This window comes from Ascidiella aspersa, chromosome 5, assembly GCF_963924565.1.
Source record: "Ascidiella aspersa chromosome 5, kaAscAspe10.2, whole genome shotgun sequence".
In the NCBI taxonomy this organism is placed as follows: domain Eukaryota; kingdom Metazoa; phylum Chordata; class Ascidiacea; order Phlebobranchia; family Ascidiidae; genus Ascidiella; species Ascidiella aspersa.
This window is the reverse complement of record NC_139451.1, coordinates 2022307-2044584: the sequence shown is the minus strand read 5'-3', so window position 1 is coordinate 2044584 and position 22278 is coordinate 2022307. Positions and strand designations below refer to the sequence as shown.

The 22278-nt window shown below is 34.3% G+C and overlaps 1 protein-coding gene across 1 annotated transcript; it reads right to left on the bottom strand.

The window, feature by feature from the left end:
• Positions 1-1685: 1685 nt before the first annotated feature.
• On the bottom strand, positions 1686-20410 carry LOC146141453 (somatostatin receptor type 5-like). Its single transcript, XM_083390124.1, has 12 exons — positions 20315-20410; positions 16477-16586; positions 15052-15192; positions 13655-13761; positions 9802-9880; positions 8383-8494; positions 5935-6043; positions 5431-5555; positions 3470-3589; positions 2470-2573; positions 1814-1869; positions 1686-1756 (listed from the first exon to the last, which is right to left on the bottom strand). The coding sequence occupies exons 1-12, from the start codon at positions 20402-20404 to the stop codon at positions 1686-1688; spliced, it is 1224 nt and encodes a 407-aa protein (XP_083246250.1). The 5' UTR covers positions 20405-20410.
• Positions 20411-22278: the final 1868 nt, after the last annotated feature.

Genomic DNA, 22278 nt, shown 5'->3' with positions numbered 1-22278 from the left:
ATAACTTTTGGATGTTTGTTGAACATTTTGTGTAATAATCTTAGTTGCTACCTAATTGGCCTACCGCTTGATTTTGGGAGTTGAGCTGATATTATTGGACATCCCCGATCGTTTTAGCTTTCAAAGCTAGCCTATATTATATATACGAGCATAACAAATGTTTATTGCAGTACGTAGCACTGAATATGCGATATTGCCATTCACCTTGACCCTTGCAAGATAAATATCGACCTTGATTCCTAATCATTAACAGTGGAACACTCGAACAAAGCCAGCAATTCAGGTCAGATATTGTTAAAAGATCTCACGATAATGATCCATTCACATTGAAATATACTGACAAAGCCTTTTCTGGCGAAATATATATATATATCTTTTAAGATCTTTCATAGTGTCTGACTTAGATTGCTAGTTTTCCTAGACGATTCTGCTATCATTCCTGTATGCGTACAAGTTTTATACTATAAAGTGGTATTTTTGTTTCGTTATTTTAACTAAACAGAATTTTAGCGTGCTGCAGTTGTTTTGCCTAAACTGCAGTTGCTTTGTAAAAGTTGTTCTAGCGCACAACATTTTAAACTTTTGCTATTATTCCCAATAGAAGAAAAAGTAATATCACGATGAATTGATCAATGGTTTTATTTTTAAACGCTGTAGCAGTAAGCGAAAAGATACATATTACATACACATATGTGTTCAACTATGATCTATAGCATTTTAAAAGTCGCTTTTTTTACGTATTAAACGCTATATAGCAGTAAGTAAAAGATACACACACACATATTACTGTAATCCAGCAATTCTGAAGGCGCGTTTTGACCAACGATTACGGCTTACATATCATTAGTACACCGAAAGTGTTTGCAGATTCACCGAATCTGTTGAACAATGATGCCAGCAATAGCAATAGTTGTTGTTCGAGCTGGATTTTATTAGCTAACTTTTTGCTTCTATAGCCTTTTTAGCTTCAAACATTATATTACCTTCAAAAACTGTTGCCTTACATAAAAAAATGTCAATTTCGGGTTCACACCTACGGACACCAAATTATTAAGTTGTAAAATAAGCGTCGCAAATTGAAAAAACATATGGAGGAAAAGTGCATTAAACATGAAAAAAGTTGCACCTTTTTTGTTGAAATAACGGGTGCCTGAACCCACGTCGTGGCCTTTTTTCTGGTGGAAGGTCAAAGTGTCGTTTAAAGTCTGTTAGCCCAGCTTGTATCGTAAGGGGCCAACCCTTCAAGGTAGAGTAATCTTTTAAGGTAGAGTAATATAACACACGTTTAAATTCAAAGGGAAGAGCGATTTATTTACATAAAATCTCGAAATCAACTTTAAGGAGATCTTTGGGGTTTTCCCACCACTAAACCCCTCTCTTCCTCTTCGTTCACAACGAACCAAGGAAAAATCAATTGACCGAAATCCTGTCGTTTTTCAATTCACCGTACAGCCGATGTTATACACGTCTCACCTGTGGAAAAAAAGCATAAAAATGCAACTTTAACACAAAAGGTTTATTTCTAATTGAAACTCGAGCAACGTGATTTTAAGTTTTCTTTGTTTGTGCATTTTGGAAAAATGTAATTTTGAAATTTAAATTAGTTTTTTAAACGCGGTATAATATCACAATTCCGTGCGCCATAAACTCCTATGTTCTCAGTGCAACTACAATTGCGTGAAGGTCTAAAGTAGGAGAGCGCTTCGCAGTTCCCAAGGGGGAACAAATACTGTTAATTCATCTAGTCGGCTGAACCCTGACCGTGATTCAATTCGAGTTAATGAAGCAAAATACATTACAGAAAAAGGCTCACCGTTTCGAGATAAAACAGCCTCAGTTTCAACAGCTTTGCCAGAAGTGTTAATGCTCCTGGAAAAAAACATACAAAAACAATTTAGATTCATTGCAAATATGAGCAACATATTTATAAAGCTAATTTTAGGCTTCTAAATTGCCGCCATCAACGTTCAAATTTTTATTTGCCATCTACAGGTATTACTTAAAATAATTAAAAAAATAGTTTCTTTGTTAGTTGTGTTCAACTCAGCTTTTCGTTTTGTATGACAAATAAAATAAACACACATATGATCTAAATCATCTAAATCAGTGGTTCTTGACATTATTTCATTTCTGCTTTTCTTTTGTATAATTATCACGTTTGTTATTTTATTAGGTTTGAGAAACTTCTTTAATGTTGAATTGATTATAGTTAATGCACATACAAAATTCCTGCAAAAATACAGATGTTAAGCCTGCTTATTAAAACAGGTATAAAACATAAACAAAATAAGTTTTTTAACTGTTTTGCTAAATAGTCTTAACATCATCTGATAAGAAAGCAAGAATCTTTCTTTTACATTATATTTTCTGCGGGGAATTCCTTACATTCCAAAGCTTTTCAGCTACAGAAAATTATGCACACATTTTAAGTGTAATGTCAAACTTATTAGCGTAAACAAGTATAAAGACCTTTGTGAGGTGCATAACGATGCTTTGTTTACGTCACAAATGCGCTTTGTTTCTTCAATGACAGTGGCTTTGTCTTTCGCCGAAGTACGTTTTCGATTGCAGTACTGAAACGAGAAATAAAAATATTAGGATTTTAACAAAATTAGTATAAAATGAAGCTATTCGTGTTTTTAATTTTGAAAAATATTTTTTGTTTAAATATATTTTTATTTATTGAAATTGAATATATTTTCAAACACCTAACGTTGAAATTCATAATTATAAAAAAAATCAGTAAAACTTCAAAAAGAAGGTTAACAGATTTTTTGGACCACAAAAAACAAACTGAAAACCATAATTGAAACAAACGTGGCATTGTAATTCTCGTATTTTCTTGGCAATTTTTTTTTCTGTAAAAGGGTATCCTAAAGGGTTCCCACATTTACCTTTTTGTATGCCTCACAGCTCAGTTTGTGTTGAACAATGCTGTATATTTATTCAAAAATTGTCGTTCTGCTTTTCAGGAAGACTAAAGGCTCCAAAATGTTATACGCAAACTTCGGCGGAAAATAAGCATTAGGCCAAGGAAGTCTGTGCAAAGCTCACAGCACTAGGGATGGCTGATTCGTTGTATTTTATGTCTTCACCAAAAGTACGGCCGCCCTATCCTATAATTAAGGACAACACTTATTTTGCAAAATAAGTCGAGCTAAATGAAAACTTACAAATGCAATACTTTTCGGTCGTTTGGCAAAGATTTGTTGCTTTTTAATGTGCTTTAGCATTTTAAAACATAAAAGTTTCAGCATTTTTTTAAACTAATATATGTTTTCTTAGTTATGTCATGGCGGAAATGCTAAATTTATATTGATATCATACGAGTACCGATACTACCACTTGGTATCGGGTATCGGCTCTGATCCGATATTATCGGACAATTATCGATACTACAGCATGGCATCGGGGATCGGCTCCGATCGGATAATACCGGACACCTTAAGTTTAACATAACTCGACTCACCTTGTTTTTGAGTTGCCCGTCGTTCAGCTGACGATGTTTCGGCGTGTCTGCCGTTAGGAGGCGCTCTGCGGCCGATGAGCCGCAACACCGTTTGGTGGCAGCATGGAGCACCTCGGTCATCTGCAAAATAAATTGATCAGGAAATCTATGTAATATATTTGCATTTTTAACTATGCCATTGTGTTGAGAAATTCGCAGCTTTGCTGGTCATTTCACCTCCCGGGGTATTTTTCCTACTGGATTAAGATCAATATTCGACCACGTTTTGAAGCATATGACATTTTAATGATCTGTTTATGACAAGAAACATTTTTCGCGTTCAAATCAATTTCATGCCGAAATCATTACGTTTGTGTTTGGCGTGCATAAAGATCTTTGACAAAAGCCTAATAAATTATAGATTTGACAACCGTTTATGCCAAAGAAGCAAAACACAGTCTCGAAATCATACCTTTGCAGAAGGAGAATAATATAAAGTTTGGCATATTTGATAGAAATGTCATAACCTTGAAAATAATGTTTAGCTTATAATTTAAAAACAAATGACTATACTTTTTTTAACTTCGTCATCTATAAGTATTTATTTATTTCTGTTTATATTTAATGAAAATAATTATGTAAAAAAGTGCAATGATGTAAGTTAAGATAGATATATATATATATATAATCTCAAAAACACTGCTATACAAACAAGAATAATTTAGCAGCACAATGGTCGGAGGTTTGAAATACTTTTAGGTAGCATTTTGATTAATACGTTACTTGTTTAATGCGTCCGGTGTATTAAACCGCAACCGGTTGATTTACTTTTAAAATTTCCAAATAACTGCTTGGGTTGGGAATTGTCAGTAATTTCTCCAAGATAAATTCTATTTGTTAGTAATTATTATTTATATTCGATGATTGAGTGAACAAAATTATGTAAACAAAAAGACTATTTCATAAAACAATAAAAAAAAAAAAAAAAAAAATTAGTGCAACTGTATATTTATGTGGTATCGAACAGGCAACATTACCGATACTATCGGACATTTCTAATTCGAAATGCAACTGACACGACGTTACAAACCAAACCGCTGAAAATGGATTTTAAATTGAAATGCAACGGGTAAATCATATTATTCTGAATTGACGTGACGAATTGGAACATAATCGATTTTTTGTGCTCGGGTGTTACATGGAATTCGGACTATGGAATCGATCGCTGGGTTGTTTACTTATTTAGTAATGCTAAAAAGAAAACATTACTTTGTTTTTGCGTTTGGAGTCTGTATTTGTTCTTTAGAACCATTTCAAATTGCCAATGGCTGGCCGTGTTTAAGGAAATATTCCCTTACAAATCTGTTTATTGTGCTAAAAAGCGGAAAAGAAACAAAAAACACAAACTTTTAGAATGTTTCAAACTTGAGGAACTCGTGATACTTAAACATATTGCTTGTAACATAATTGATGTCTGTGTTTTAATCTATCCTTTAAACCAGGGGCGGGCAACCTTTTTCTAGTTGCGGGCCAAAACGAACCTCAGAAAGGCCTCGGCGGGCCGCGATAAATTTTAACTGACAATTATACATTCAGATACAATGAGTTTCTTGGTAAAACTTTTATCGAGTTTCTTGGTAAAACTTTATTGTTGATAATTTTTTAGGGTAGACATTACGCCTTCAGGTTAAAAATGGTTTCGCATTTATCCAGTTAAAATGGCCAATAATATATAAGAAATCGCCTCTTACCAATCTCGTAAAGGACTTGGCGAGCCGTAGGCTGCCCAACCTATTTCAAAACTCTCTTTTATTTTACCTTTAGTTTGAGATCTTACATATCCTTAAACATATTGTATAATTGTGAGTTGATTTATAGTTTAAATTCTTGTTTATTTTACCTTTAGTTTGAGATCTTACATATCTTCAAACAAATTGTATAATTGTGAGTTAGTTTATAGTTTAAATTATTTCTTATTTTACCTTTAGTTTTAGGTCCTCCCTCATAAAGGCGTACAGGATAGGGTTGATACAACTGTGGCCCCAGGCCAGACAAGTACTGAACATGTGGATGTGATAATGCACGGATGACGGTTCTTGTGGCGAAGCTATGTGTAAAAGTAAACACTCATCACGGCGAAAAGAAAAAAGGACGAAAGGTTTTCTTCAGTCGTAAGACTGCCACCTGATTGTCGTTACATCAATAATAAAAAAAAGTAAATATTACTGTTAAATTTTGGATAATAATAGAGTTGTAAGACAATCGTGGCAGCACAACTTGCTAACAAAATATTATAATTTCGATGGCAAAAATCGTACAATTATACAACAGAGCTATAACATAAAACGATAAATATTTTGATTGTTTTGTTGATAATAAAATTAACAAATAAAAGTTTCAATAGAAACATGAGTGGAAAATAACATTAAAAACATTCGTAAATACAGTGGTATTTAAACAAGACATTTTTTAAGTTTTCGACTTACGTATAATCCCAAATCCCTGCAGAGCGTAAATGACGTTTGATATCTGATTGGGAAGCCAACATAACAAGAAAACGCCAATCACAACCATAACCATCGTAGTAGCTCGGTCCTTTAAATAAAACACATAATATTTAGATCTTAAGACTGTTTATTTATTAAAACAGATAAAACATAAAATCATTTCTTAAAATCTTACAGAAATATATATATTGCGCCTATAAGGCATCATCAGTTTCTGTACAAAAAACAAACATGTAAAAATGCCAATATGGGTGGTTAAAAAGTAAAATATATAAAATTAAAAAAGTAGGATAGCGTATAGGTCTAAAATCATAAAACACCTGCAGATGTCAGATGCAAAAGCAACAACTAGCGAATGGCATCAAGCGACAACGTGACAAAACGGAAAGAAAGAGAAAAGCACGCAACTGATAAGCATGTTATCAAACGGTGTCGCAGAGCTATCATTAATGACAAGAAATAAAACGGGACAAAACAAGCCCTGGGCAAAAAATTACTTTACGCGTGGTAGTATCATTTTTTGGATATTTATTTCAGCTTTGGTTTTATTAAGCCATTTATCTTCAAAAATATCCAAAAGACTGACTGGCGGCATTTGTACAAATACAACAGAAAAAAATTGGTGTAAGTGCGGCTTTCTTTGCAGTGTGGTATGTTGATCTGCATAATGCCGTAAGAGCGCAGCTCGGTCGTTGTTGGCCGAATAATCAAACGTCTTCCAAGTTGCTCGATGAGCATTCCAACGTGTGGAAAACTTGGTTTTAGTTTGACCGGCATACTGCTTGTCACACTTCTTGCAGGTGGCCACATAAATGCCGTAATGGCTACACGTCAAATTTTGACGTAGCTGCACACTACCCTGGGTAGTTAAAACAGTAGTGTGTGGCACCATGCGGGAGATCCTTACTTTCTAAAGTGTTTCAGCATAATATTTAAGTTAATATTTACTGTTTATCAATGTTTAAAGCTCGGTCGTTTAGAGAAAACAAATGATAACACTTGAGTTGCTTACGTTCACTATTCGGGATGTCCGATAATATCGGATCGGGGCCGATACCTGATGACAAGTGATAGTATCGGTACTTGTCGTCCGATACTAGGGTGGTATCGGTGCTGAAACATTTCTAAATTCATATAGAAATTTCCACTCTATTATGCGATCCATTACACCTAACGTATCGCGATTTTTTTCCGTTAAAAATATCGGTTATCGGTATCGGAATAAAACTGTAAGTATCGGAACATCCTTATATGTACGGAAAGCCTATTCCGACATAAAAAAAGACAATTTCTCAATTCGACAGAAAAATAATAGAAATCTTACAAAAAAAATTACCTTCAAATGTAAATTAATAAAAAATAACGACTGTAGGTAACCAAAATTATAAACGCTGAAGCAGGTTTTGTCCTAAACTGGTAGAAAAATCCCTTAATGACGTCATTTGTTATCGGATCGGATCGTTTTCCGAAACGTCTGGTATCGGATCGGCACCGATACCACTCTAGTATCGGACGAGTGCCGATACTACCACTTGGTATCGGGTATCGGCTCCGATCTGATATTTTAAGATATCCCTGATTGTGATAAACAAAAAATGCGACTTTGACATATTTGTTGATAATAAAATTCAATCCGATATTATCGGACGAGTACCGATACTACCACTCGGTATCGTGTATCGGCTCCGATCCGATATTATCGGACGAGTACCGATACTACCACTTGGTATCGTGTATCGGCTCCGATCCGATATTATCGGAGAAGTACCGATACTACAACTTGGTATCGTGTATCGGCTCCGATCCGATATTATCGGACGAGTACCGATACTACCACTCGGTATCGTGTATCGGCTCCGATCCGATATTATCGGACGAGTACCGATACTACCACTCGGTATCGTGTATCGGCTCCGATCCGATATTATCGGACGAGTACCGATACTACCACTTGGTATCGTGTATCGGCTCCGATCCGATATTATCGGAGGAGTACCGATATTACCACTTGGTATCGTGTATCGGCTCCGATATTATCGGACGAGTACCGATACTACCACTTGGTATCGTGTATCAGCTCCGATATTATCGGACGAGTACCGATACTACCGCTTGGTATCGTGTATCGGCTCCGATATTATCGGACGAGTACCGATACTACCACTTGGTATCGTGTATCGGCACCGATATTATTGGACGAGTACCGATACTACCACTTGGTATCGTGTATCGGCTCCGATATTATCGGACGACTACCGATACTACCACTTGGCATCGTGTATCGGCTCCAATATTATCGGACGAGTACCGATACTTACACTTGGTATCGTGTATCGGCTACGATCTTATCGCTAGATGTGGTAATTAAAACCATTAGAGACTTAAAATATTTGCAGATAATAAAATTTATTTTTTACTTGTGTTTACCTGTCGTTTGCTTGTCAGCCTTCCGCTCGTGTTTCTTGTCTTCAAGAAAATAGCGATTGTTGTGTAACAAGCGGCTATTATGACGAAGGGAAGGGCAAATCCCACAACAGACCTGGCGAACAGAATGTGTGGTAAGCGGTTAAAAAAATTATTCAAAAAAGCAAAAATAAATACATTTTAGGTGCGAAAGATCAATATGCAATAGAAATTAGTTTTTACGAGTTTTAAATTTTAATCTTTTACTGCAGATGGACCAAAGTTATTTTTTTGCAAAGCATAAAATCCCCTGTTTTGCACTAAAACTCATTATTGTTAAAGAGTACGCCATACATGCAGTTGCATTGTAATGGTACACTGCTAAAATGTTAAAAAAAAACGCAAAAAGCAAAAAAACCAATTAAAAGAACATTATTCCGTAATACACAGCTCTTTTCTAGGACTTAAATTTGGGTGTCGCAGTGTTGTAGTGGCTTAAGTCAATGACTTGACTTTAGTTCACTTAAGTCACTGTTTTCAAATGACTTTACTTGACTTAAGTGAATTGACTTAAGTCTTTCGGACAAATGACTTGGGTTAAAATGAAGTGTTTTCATCAAGTACTTTTTTTGGTAAATTTGAGCTATTTATGCGAATTCTTTTACTGAAAATAAGTTGCTTGCTATTTGAAGCGTTTTTTTATTTTTAGTTCAGTTAGTGCTTATATAATCTTACGAGGAAGAAATTCTATTAGTTAAACCTTGAATTTTGTTTTGTGTTTCTGTTTTTAGAAAAAAAAAAAAAGTTAAACGTTTTATTTTAATTTTAATGATTTGCCTTGAAGTTGACATGCTCTAATAAAGGACTTAACTGGGACTTAGTACTTTGACTTAAGTTATTTTAGAAATGACTTGACTGGAACTTAAGTCATTTTGAAATGACTTGTTTACAACACTGGTGTTTCGACTTAATTTTCCATTTTGATATTTTAGTCTGCACACTTGCAGTTACCCAACCAAGAAACGTGGCTATTGGTTACTAAATGCTTGACCAGCACCTCTGCCATAGATGTTTTTACAAAAAACAATAGACCCAATTAACACAACAATATTACGTAGTACACAGCTCTTAACTGGGTCTTATGTTTATTTATCGCGGTGTCTTATGAGGTGACCGTGACTATGTAATAGCAGCAAATTATAAATTCTTGGTTGTAGTTTGCTGGTGATGGAAGTGACTAATTTCTAGCTTTAGGGAGGCGCCTTACATTGGAATGTTGACGAGCCTCGATGAAAGTCGCTGCTTTCATGTTCCTGATGTGATATTTTGATCGATGGTCGAGCAACGAAGCCCAGCATTATATTATTGTTTTGGTGCGATTATGGTGAGCTGTGATTACGGGTCTTTAAGATTTGTGGTGTTTTGATAATCCAATAAGCTTACCTTGTTAGAAAATGAACAATGAACCAGTCTCTATGGGAAGGGACGTCTTCTTGGAACATCCAAGTACAGCGGTGGAAGCCTGGAAACAAAATTATTTAGTTTTATTAGTATAATTTAACAACTACGCCGAAATCAGAGTTTATCTTCGCAAACATTTCAGACCAAGAATAGGTTTCCAAGCCTTGAAAAGTTTCATTTATCTCTTTAACAATTTCAATTTATTCAAACAAGAAAAAAAATAATTGCAGCAACTTGATTTTGCATTTTTCAAACGCTTCCTAAACTGCTTTGAATAATTGCAACTGTTCACGTAACAATACCACGGCTGTGATGTTATAACGCACTTTCTGGGTACAGAGTCATTTTGAAATGACTTAAGTCTAGTCAAGTCATTTATAACATGATCTAGGTCCAAGTCCAAGTCATCGGTTTCCCAAGTCAAGTCCCAATCAAGTCATAATTAAGTCATTGAAATTGAAATAAAACGTTAAACTATTATAATTGATAAACTCGTTCGTTTATGAGCAATACTCCAGCAAAAAATAACATCAACGCAACGCGTTGCTAGAAATTTTTTTTTGTGCAATAATAAAGTATATAACCCAACTTTACAAAAAATTGCTTAACGAAAACACTTCAAATTATCCAAAGTCATTTGCCCAAAAGACAAGTCAATTGTAAGTTTTTTTCCTTTCTCTATTGCTCCATTTTCGTTTTTGCTCGCGCCTAATGGCGCGACGCATCGCGGCACAATCCCTAATTAGGCGCGGTAGTTCGCGCCTTCTACGTAAAGAATGCATTTAACTTCTAGCATTTGGGCCCATTTAGTTGCTATTTAAACTCTTTTGTTTTTCGGTGCACAGGGCAGTCCGAAGACGCCAGAAAAAAAAACAAAAAACAACTTTGGTATGGTATGTTTTATTTTTCGCAACCTTTTTGTTTGTTTATAAAGTATTGTGCGCTAATCATTTCATTTTTCGCCTTACAGAAAACCTGCACCGTTTCTATACCGAATTTTGCTTTCTACTGTGCGAAAATTGTACGTTCGCTTTTGTCCTTGTAGACGCAAGCAATTAATGGAAAGAAGTGCTGAGTATCGCAAAGCTTGATTTCTACATTAATGATAGTTAAGTTACCGCTTGTAGTTTACAATGGAAGCAAAACTGTAAATATATCGAATTCATAAAAACATGGGCTATATAAATGATGGTGTAACATCCTAAGTAAGTGGTGATGCTTTTTTGCATTTCAATTGTCTGGTGAGCTTGGCGAAATTTGTAAGGTTGTTGGAAATATTTTTAGATATTGAAGGTGTAGTTAGACCGCTTTGAATAAACTGTAGCGTTGCCCCAATTTTGTGTTATCATGTTTTTTTTTATTAAGCTAAGTATAGAACTTAGTAAACCCCAAATTAGTTGTTATGCGAGAAATGCGTTTCACTACAGGCTATAAGTATCATCGGCATCTAAAAACTCAAATCAACTTTCTAGGCTAAAGATTTTTAGTAAATATGGTGTTTGATAGTTAGCTGAATTAATTAAAAATAATATTTCAAATCAGGGAAAATATATATTGCGTCCTGTGGGATTCGTGTAATTAACAGCGTCGATTAGGGTTAAGTAAAGATTAAACTAAATACAGAAATTAATAAACCGAAAATCAGCTGATGATTTTCAAGTCAATAGGATCGATTTTTTCTGGGATGACCAGGATTTAGAAATATGGACCAATAAACATATGTGCTTCATTCAGTTCAAAGACACACATTACATAACTCTGAGTCAATAGGATCGATTTTTTCTGGGATGACCAGGATTTAGAAATATGGACCAATAAACATATGTGCTTCATTCAGTTCAAAGACACACATTACATAACTCTGAGTCAATAGGATCGATTTTCAGGGGTCATTAGGCTTCGAAAATATAACGCAATAAACACACGCGTTTTTACACCAACTCGTAAGTGGAATTGCAAGAATATAAGCGTTGAGGGTTATACATAATTTATAGCATTCCTACATCTGGTGTTATGACGTTTTTCGGGATAAACACATCTGCACAAAACCGCCCTTCACGCAAAATAAACCCTGATTTTTAGTTTTGTATATTGACTCAAGTCAAATACCTGGCTTAAGAACATTTAAGTCACTGTTTTCAAATTACTTAAGTACTTTTGGTAAAATGACTTGCCTTGTCATAAGTCTTTTGTACAAATGATTTGGGTTCAAATGAAATGCTTTCCTTAAGCATTTAGATATAAAATTGAGCTATTTATTCTAATTGTTGCACATAAAACAATCTGCTTGCTGTGTATTTCGTTTATGTTAGTTTCACTTACTCATATTTGAACGAATTACCAGTTTTAATAGTTTAAAGTTTTATTTTTATGAAGGGCTGGACTTAAAGTCAACTTGCTCTAACTATGATTTGTCCGGGAGTTGACTTTTTATTTAAAAGGACTTGACTTGGACTTTAGTCATTTTAAAATGACTTGTTTAAAACGCTGTTGATTTAAACATAAATACAAAAGCACTTGTGAATTTTCTGAGAGATAAACATCAAAGAAACGGTTAATTTCGGGCTTTTCCTATATAATAAGGGCTTGTTCCTTGTAGAACACGAATGTTATTGCTGATAATATCGGCCCATGAATAATTTATTTTAAATCAAACTTATATCGGACCTTCTTTGGGGAATTTGCGTTTTATCTTGTTAAGCCGGAGTAATATCGCATTATTTAAAAAAATCACAATTGCTTAATTGGAACGACGTCGTTTTATTCGATAAATAAACTACGAAAATGTAGGTAAATGTCACCTACCATATTAGTATCGTTTAAAACAACAGACTTTTCAACATTTTCAGCAGATGTTAAAAAAGAATAAAGAGTTATTCGAAACGTTCGCAAAATGCTGCTACCTACTTCTTTATTGGCTGTAATATTGATTCTACGCCTAACTACAACCTCCAGTCATTATCTTAAGATTTGTGCGAAACGTAAGAAAATTCTACAACCTTCAACAATCATGCTTAAAATATAGTCGAATTTTGCCTCAAAGTCGGACAAAAGTACAATCCAAACGAACTTTTACGTTTAAAGAATTTACAATCTCTTTTTGGATGATTATAGACACATTCAGCAACAGTAGTAGCCTAAAAGACATAGCATTTACCAATCAAAAACACAACTGTATAAATTCTATGGACAAACAATACCCAAGAGTTCAAAAATTTGTTTTACAATGACACTTTCGAAACACATAACTTAAGCTGGACGCAAAATAATAAGACAGGCCATTCAAATACTTATTATTATACAAAATCAGTTCAAAGGCATTAAGAGATTTCCAGAGTTGTAATGAATTTAGTCAGTGACTTGGCTTATTATTCCTTAAGCCACTGTTTGACTTTGGCTTTACTTGCAGTCGTCTGGGCAAAATTTGCAATAAAGTGTTTTAATTAAGATTTTTTTTTATGAAATTGAGCTAATTATAAGAATTTATACAAGGAATTTGCTAGCTGTTTATTGCGTTTCTGTTTTCTGTATGTTTTTTAGTTTACTTATTGCTCATAATCGGATTTTATTTAAGTTATTTTTTACAAATTAGTTGACTTGGCTTAAGTTTAATATCTTGTATCAAGCTCGTATCGAAACTCCTTAATCAATATGGTGTTGATCTACTCGATCTTTTAGGCTTTGGAAGTCATCATTAAGCTACATTACAGATCCGTGCATAGTGTACCCATGGAATTAAGTTATTTTACGAATGACTTGACTTGGGCCTAATTCATTGCAAAATGACTCGTCCACAACACTAAAGGTTTTTATAATAGTTAAAAACGTGTTGTACCTGTTCTGCTGTTCAGTTGTAGGTCTCGAAAGCAGAATGGAACAGTGCTTATGATGACAGAGAATACCCAAACAGCAGCAGAACCAACTGTCGCACCCATTCGATGCCTGGAAGCAATAGCAAGTAAAGTTGAGTAAGAACTTACTGCTATGTTAGGGACTAAACAGTGTTGTAATGACTTAAGTCACTTTTTTCAAATGACTTGCCTCGACTTAAGTATTTTGGAAAAATTGTCTTGACTTGACTTAAGTCGTTTGGGCAGAAATACTTGGCTTTATTTAAGTCTTTAAAACAAATGACTTAAGTTGAGATAAAGTGTTTATTATAAACTGTTTTTTATTATTATTTTGGTTTAGGTATGATTAATTGGAAACATATATTAAACAATCGTCCAAAAATCAATGACAAATTAAACAAACTTCATTCTTCTCAAGGATTGATTGCAACTACAAATTTGGCAAAACGGTATAGCTAAATTGAAGGTTAAAAACACAAAATGAATATTTGTTTCAGTACAAACGTTTAACAAATTTTGGTTCGAAATAAGGTATGGGTGGAATATTTATTTTTCTGTTGTAGTAAATGTCCGATAGTTAAATTTCTATTTCGATATTTTGGGCAAAAAAATATCGCAATCCGATACCAATTGAAATCATTGCTATTCTTAAAGCAAAGTTCGCAAAATTGAAACAGTCGAAAGCCTTTTTTTCATGTTATTTGGCCAAAATTTGCTTTAAGGTTACGAAGTTTAGTTATATCCAGTGGTTAATCTACTATAATTTTCAAAAAATTTAACTTTTGAGGTTGAATCGCTGGCAAATCATGGTAACAATTCCTATATTAAATTGGTATCCGATCGCCACTGATGCAACCTAGTATCGGACGAGTACCGATACTACCACTTGATATCGGCTATTATCCGAGATCCCTAATATTAGGATTAAATTCTAGAAAAAGAATTAGATAGATTATATATAAGACCTTGACAATTATTTCAAAAATGTTATCACTATAATAAAAATAGTGAGTAAAGGACTTAGTTAGTACGTTTAGGTAGCTTTAAATTACCGTTTCCGTGGCATCAATTACCATTAAAAATTAATGTAAAATAGGTGATAAACGGTTTCTTAACTGCCGAATGCAAAATGCATGCGATCTTAAGAACCGTTTAGTGGTTCCATTAAGACGTTGTTAGCTGAAAAACGGACCCAAAAGATGTAATTAGGGCAACAATTATTTCAACGAGTTTTATTTTAAGACTCACACAGCATAATGTAAGGACAGAAAATTGTTTTAATGAAATTTGAAAAATGGACGCTAATTGGAATTACAGAATAAGCCACACCCGCAGAGAAGAGAGATATTAACACTCCCTATAGAACAACTTGAAGCCCAACCTGCAACTCCTGTTGTGTTTGTAAAAGACTACAGCCACCAGTCGATCTACTGCCATCGCGGTGAGGAAGAATACACTTGCGTACATGTGGAAGTGTGTTAGACCGCTCGTCAGTTTGCAAAGCCATCGACCGAATAACCACCTGTATTTAAATCACGTATTATAAGATCTGTATGATATACAGAAAGATATAGATAAGGAAACCTAATGGTTTTATACTGGAATTGAATCGACAAAGTACATGAAGTTTTGTAATATGTCCAGCACTACCACTAGGCTGACATGGAGAGTTGGAACAACATTAGGGAAATTGTCTAAACTTGATGGTTCCACATTATAATAGAACTGAATCGTCAACGTATATGTAATTCCTCCAATATATCCATCAAAACCATAAGGTCTTGTATACAGGGAGGATTAGAACACCTATTGACCAGTTGTAATGATGTGGTTGTGGAATATATTAAAATGAAGTCCGTTTAATTTGTGGTCAAAGTTTTTTTTAACCATTAGTCCCCTGAATTTGGCCACATGATTTATTTTGAATAATTTTTTTGCAAGATGAATTGAAACAACTAATTTAAGCGGTAAGATAAAAAAAACAGTAAGTGCTTTATTGTTGAAAAAAAAGTGTTTCTGGCAAGTCGTTTGAGTACAATCATTTTGAGGAAGACTTTTCGATGCGAACTTGTATCATCATCATATTTTAGTCACTTTAACTTATGATAATAAAAGTGCGCACCAAAACGTCTTTATCAAGATCAATATGACATACAGAGCCGTCTCTCGACAAGGGGAATATTATTGATTTAACGACAATAAGATGGCAGTCTTACGACTGAAGAAAAACTTTTGTTGTGACACCATTTACAACAAGTTATGGGTTTCAGGAAAAACAATTTAAGAATAACTCAATAGTGTACACAAGGATATACAATGATATCGGCCTTGATCCGATATTTATCGGATAACCCTATAGTAAGAGGTAGTTACGAAAATCAAAGCCCATGCAGAAGTTGGTAGCATTTTTAACGTTTCGAATAAATCTTAAGATAGTGGTGGAGGTTGTAGTAAGACGTAGAATGAATATCAAAGCTCATACAGAAGTAAGTAGCATTCTGTGAACGTTTGACTAAATGTCAATAATGAATAAAGATTTATTCAAAACGATCACAAAATGCTACCTACAGTACTTTTGTTTAGGTTTATAGGTTGGCTTACTGCGTATAAACTTTCATCCTGCCAAAAAGTGTGTTTTTGCGAATACACCTTCAACCGTTTGTAAATTTATAACAAAATATAAAGCCGAGTTCTTGAATTATGTATTTTTCACGGACCTAAGTCAATGCAAATTAAGATAAAAAGCAAGCATCTACGGCATTTTGTTTCGTAAACATTCGGGCTTCGCGCATTAATAATTAATGACCTTCCTTCCATTCCAAGGTCAATTGTCCAGAACGGCAGCATGGCGAGAAAAATAAAATCCGCGACTGCAAGGTTTGTGACGTAGATATCAGTGATGCTCTTTTGGCGAATCTGGAAAAAGTTGTTGTTGACGTAACAAAGGATATTTTGAATGTAAACAACAAGCTGAACAAACAAACTATATTCAAATATTTATTGCTCTAATGCTTTAAGGCTTTACAAACAAGGCTTTTTCTTTTGTGATAAGCATTTGCAGCCTCATACCTTCATAAATTAACGTCATAAAATAAACGAACTTACGAACGTGCTGCTTTCGGTCCAACAAAAGTGAAACTAAAAAATGGAGTCCAAATACATTTAGGGAGAAGGGTCCAAATCATATTTTTTATTATTTTATTTTTTTAAATAATTTTTATAATTTTTTATCTACTTATTTTTTTCTTTAAACCTTCAATTAATTTTAAATTTTATACTAAGATTTCAAATAGGCTTTCATGACCCCCCTTAAACTAGTTTACGTGCCCCAAGGGTTCCACGTAGCCCCTAGGGACAGTTTAAGGTCGCTTGTTATATTTACCGCGGTCCGCCAGTTATACGCAATATGGTGGTACTTAAATTTTGGGGGGTTTAAGATAATTTTTTTTCTTGGGATTTTTATGTACTGAGAGCAATATGGGTTGTTTAACCCAAATCATTTATCGAGCATTTAGGTATCTTTATTTATTCAAAACAACTAAATATTATAACGTTATTAAAATACTTATTTTAGCTTGATAATGAAGGCCAAATAGTCCAAGTAAATCGACAGCATCTTGTTTAAGACGTTTCGATACAAATTTGCATAACCTTCTAACTTTGACATTCATTATCAAGCTGCATTATATATCCATAACGAACCTAAATTTAATACAAATACTGAACTGTCCAGATTAACAAATTAAGTTATAATATCATTTGTAAATTACCTTAAGTCCAATTAAGTTATAATACCGAAGCAGGTAAACTTACTTACTATAAGTTTTATATTATCAGAACTTGAAACAGGTTTTACTTAATTTGGTGCCAACAATGCCACAACATTAATATTTAAAGAGTTAAAGGGGCCACAATGAATGTTTACCGCCACCACAATAATAAATTTCGCTTCGTTTTACACGGAGCGGAGCGGTAACAAGAATTTTTGAAACGTTTTCTATTAAGACAACTAGGTGATTTATTAAAAACACTTACAAAGAAGTATAGTGTTACACAGGGTTGCTTGGTAACCTGGACAATGGACATGTTAATATAAAATTTGTTCATTTTAAGGCAAATAATAATTATTGAAAAAATAAAAAATGTTAAAGCTAAAATGGTCGGGATAATCATTTTTTTTGCATTTTTTGTTCTAAAAATATTTCCATCATTAATTTATCATCAAAAAGTCTTCTATCTTTCATTGGTCCGCTAAAAGATCGCCAAAGCAGTTCTTCCCAGACGTATGAAGATCGTTGTAGCAGATATCGGGGTGAGATCATGTTAAAGTAACACTAAATACCAATGAATTTTGAAACAAAGTCATACCACTGGACAACTTTATGTTTTAAATGTATTAAAATCACTCAACCCTAAAATCCTAGAGAAAAAATAGTGCCTTTGAAAACCAAAATGACTTTAGTAATGAAGGCAATTTTACATTAAGACGTTTCGATACGAGCTTGTATCATCTTGAGTTAATGTGACTGAATTCCATCGAAACCTTACTTATAAAAGGTGGAATGCATATATTTCAGTCTCATTAACTAATAATGATACAAGCTCGTATCGAAAGGTCTTAATAATCAGATGATGTCGATTTTCTAAAGATAATTCTAAAGATCCACAGAAAAAAATATTGGTCTAATGTAGAGTTGCGCAACCTGCAGCCGTTGGCTAAAACTTTTTCGGCCGTGCACATGTTGTATAAAAGGGTTGGCGGACAAACGGTAATACAAACTTGTGTCCCCCTACTTTGCAAAAACATCTCCCCCCTTCAACAAAAAGTACTTTTACTACGTAAACACTTGTTTGCCTTCGCACGAACTTCTATCTATCTGTCTTTATTGTGTTTTAATCGATTTATCAAAGGTGCCATGCATATTAGCATGTTGCGCCGCGTTATTAATAAATCTATGTAGTGCAATTTTTGTCAAATTAGAACATAAATACCTAAATACCGGTATACTTGAATGGAACTACGTATAACACGTAATTGGTCATTATAAGTTTCCTTTCTTTGCTTTTGAGTTGCATACTTTTGTGGTCATTTTATTTTGGGTTTGATTCTGATTTTTGAAAGTACAGCGGTCCGCAAAATTTGTTTTGAAACTTTACCGGTCCGAAATTAACATAAATACCCAAAACCATTTCGTTTGAATTGTAAGTTTTGCCAATTTAACCATTTTTTCAGTTGTATATTTTCGCACGAGTTCGTAATAGAACAACATGTCTTTTTAAAAATAATTGTTTTATGACGTCACGTTTTGACCTTACTTTCTGACGTCATCTATAAAAAATTCTACTGGGGGTCGTAGGAAAAATAAAGACTGTCAATGCGGCCGTCAACAGCCAAAAGGTTGTGCACCCCTGCTCTAATAGCTTCGTATACATCGTTAAGGAATTTAACGACACGGCGCATTTTGTTTTTAGTTTCACGCTCTGTCATTTCAACCCGATTTCAAACGCGAAAATTTCTTGTTGTTGACAGCATGACGCTTTTGCAAGCCCGTAGCATTTATCCGGGTCTCTGGGGGAACAAACACATGCCTTATCCAGGTCCACCGAGAGTAATAACGGGCCCCTGGGGCTACGGACCACAATAATGGCATTTAGAAAGGAAACAGCGTGACATTGCATTCCCACAAGGTCATATTCCATTTCCACAAGGTCATATATTTGCTATGGCGTTAAAATATTTCGTTTTGTGTTCGAATTAGGTTATTCTCAAACTTTTTCACCAAGCTCTTTTCTTGTTTGTTATTATGGCGGACCTACTAATTTTAAACCTAAATTTTAACAAAAAATAAGAACAATTCTGAGAAAAACAGATATTATAAAACATCCATAAAAAGTAACTGTTTAAAACATCTTCCTAAACGATTATAAAGTCAATTTAGTTTTTGGAGTCAAAAATTTTTTTTTTGTTTTTGGACAAAATATTAACTATACATCAATTCTTGTTGTTTTGATTAAGTTACTCTAAACGCGAAAAAACTACAAACGGTAATTTAAGTTACTTGACCGAAATTTGGACATCGTTGGCAAATTTTTGAGGTAATATTTTGTCTGGTTGATGTGTAATTGGCTTAAAATTGAGCAAATCACGGGGGAGCGGTGTAAAAGTAAACCGGAACGGTCGGAGTTCTCGCAGAATATGCCTTAACGGTTAAAATTGGTTTATTTCACCAGGTCATCCCGCCATCTTTGTTGATATATTAAACTACACCAAACCATAACCTTTGTCATGTGTTACAAATTAGAGTAAACCAGTGGTTCCCAACCGGGGTGCCGCGGCACTATGGGGTGTCATTTTTAACGCTCAAGGGGTGCCGAGATATAATTCAAATTCGTTGGGATTTCAATTTTTGCTCTATTGGTAAGCTTCTTGATACAACTTTTTGTGTACGATAAAAGTGACAATGATTACAAAGGTTTATCAACTTGTTGCTCAAATAACATGCTGTTTCAATCTTGTTTATTGTAACGCTACAGTTAACCAATAGCAAAAATACGAGCGAGGGTGCTGCGAACTATTTATAATTTCTGTAGGCTGCCGCAAGCCAAAAAACATTGGCTAAACAGTGGGATAATCAGCTATGTACCTTGAATTGCATGATGTACATGATCAACGCATTGCCGAGCAACCCAACAATACACACAGTTCCAAACAGAGGCAACATTATCATCTCCATTGCGTCTATAGAAGATGGACTTGTGTCTCCGGCTCCACTGACGTCAGGCTGTGTTGTTGCGCTCACAAAGGGCATTGTTGGCGTCGGCAAAGCAGAGCTTGTCATCGTCACAATGTGTTAGAATACGTTAGAAAAATAACCTAAAACGAATAACAACATTGTTAGTTTGACAAATAACAAAGATGGATTGGTTGCGTGTAACGATGTACGATACTTGGCATTTTATTCCTATATCGATGCTCGATATTTTAGACAAAAAGCATCGCGATTCGCTCCTATACCGAATGACGTCATTAATATGCTTAAACAAGCAAAATAGATGAAAATCAAACATTCAAAGGTAATTTCTTAAAAGGTTTTAAAGCCGAAATTTTGTTTAGCGCTACTAAGCTTGTTATGGACAGTTGTTACCCTATTAGGTTTTAATAAAAAAGTAAAATCGCTGTTTTTTATCGCTAACCAAGACTATATCTGTACTGCCTTTGTATTTTATCTGTACCTTCATTACCCTAGTACCGGATGAGTACCGATACTACCAAATTGTTGTAGTCAAACTGTTACTAAAACAAACCAAAAAAAAAAAATTTTAGTTTTCCTTTAAAGTTGTGAAAAAACTAAAAGATATGTGTTCCAAATAGTTACAACAAAATGATCATTGATATTCATTCTACGTCTAACTACAACCTCCAGCCAGTATCTAAGTTCACAAAATGCTACCTATACTGCTGAATGGACCTTTAAAATTTATCATACGTCCAACTACAGCCTACAGCTATTACCTCTAAATTTATTCCAAATATTTACAAAATGCTACCTACTTCCATATGCACTTTGATATTTATTCTACGTCTAACTGCAATGAACGACACACATATGAGTGTTAACAACTGTGATTTAGCCTTTCTGAAGCTGTTTTTTCACGAACGCTTAATACGACATATCATTAGTGCACAAAAGGGATCTAGCCTTTCTAAAGCTGCTTTTTGATCAACGATTACGGCTTAAGTATCATCATTAATACACCGAAATCTATCGCAGATTAATCTGTCGATCAATGATACAAGCAAGGCAGAAAAAGAGAACTATAGCATGGATAAGGTTCAAACTCAAGACTGTAGTGGGTTTCTAAAAGTCGACTTTATAGGTCAACGCGCTTAGAAGACGGGTCAAGTACTATACAGCATTTCATTTATTACCCTCTGCAAAATTTGTTATGTAATGTACAACACAAATCAAGTCAAACTCAGTGACCTTCTAGTCTATGAAATCGCCTTATGTTATCGTGAAGATATGATTTATTATCGCGTAGCTTTGTCTCTAATATTTAGGCTTAAAGGCGATTAAAACGATGTTTTGTTAATTACACTGTGATGTTTGCTTAGAGGTTAAGCATTTACGTTTCCTTCACAATGGTTCTAAAGCTTTCATCAAATTTTAATCTCTTTATAATGAGGTTAGAGCAGTGGTTCTCAACCTTTTTTAGCATACGGGCCGGTAAAAATTTCAAAACAAATTTTGCGGAACGGTGGACCTTCAAAATCAAAATCAAAATCAACCCAAACTGCAAATATGACAAAAGTATGCAACTTAAAAGAAAAGAATGGAAACTTAAATTCAATTAGCAATTTGCTGCTGTCTCTTTGATATCATACGTGTTATACGTGGTTCTATTAAAGTTTCTTGCATTTTGTAGTTGAGATTTAAGATTGTAATATATTTGGCGGACCGGCAGGAAAGTTGGCGCGGACCGGCGGTTGAGAACCACTCGGTTAGAGCATAAACAGTTTTTACTCGTAAAAAAAAAGAGAAACCGCTTTTATAGCTTTTAGTAAACAAGTAGAACTATGTGTAAAAATGGGGCAATATTTTGCTAT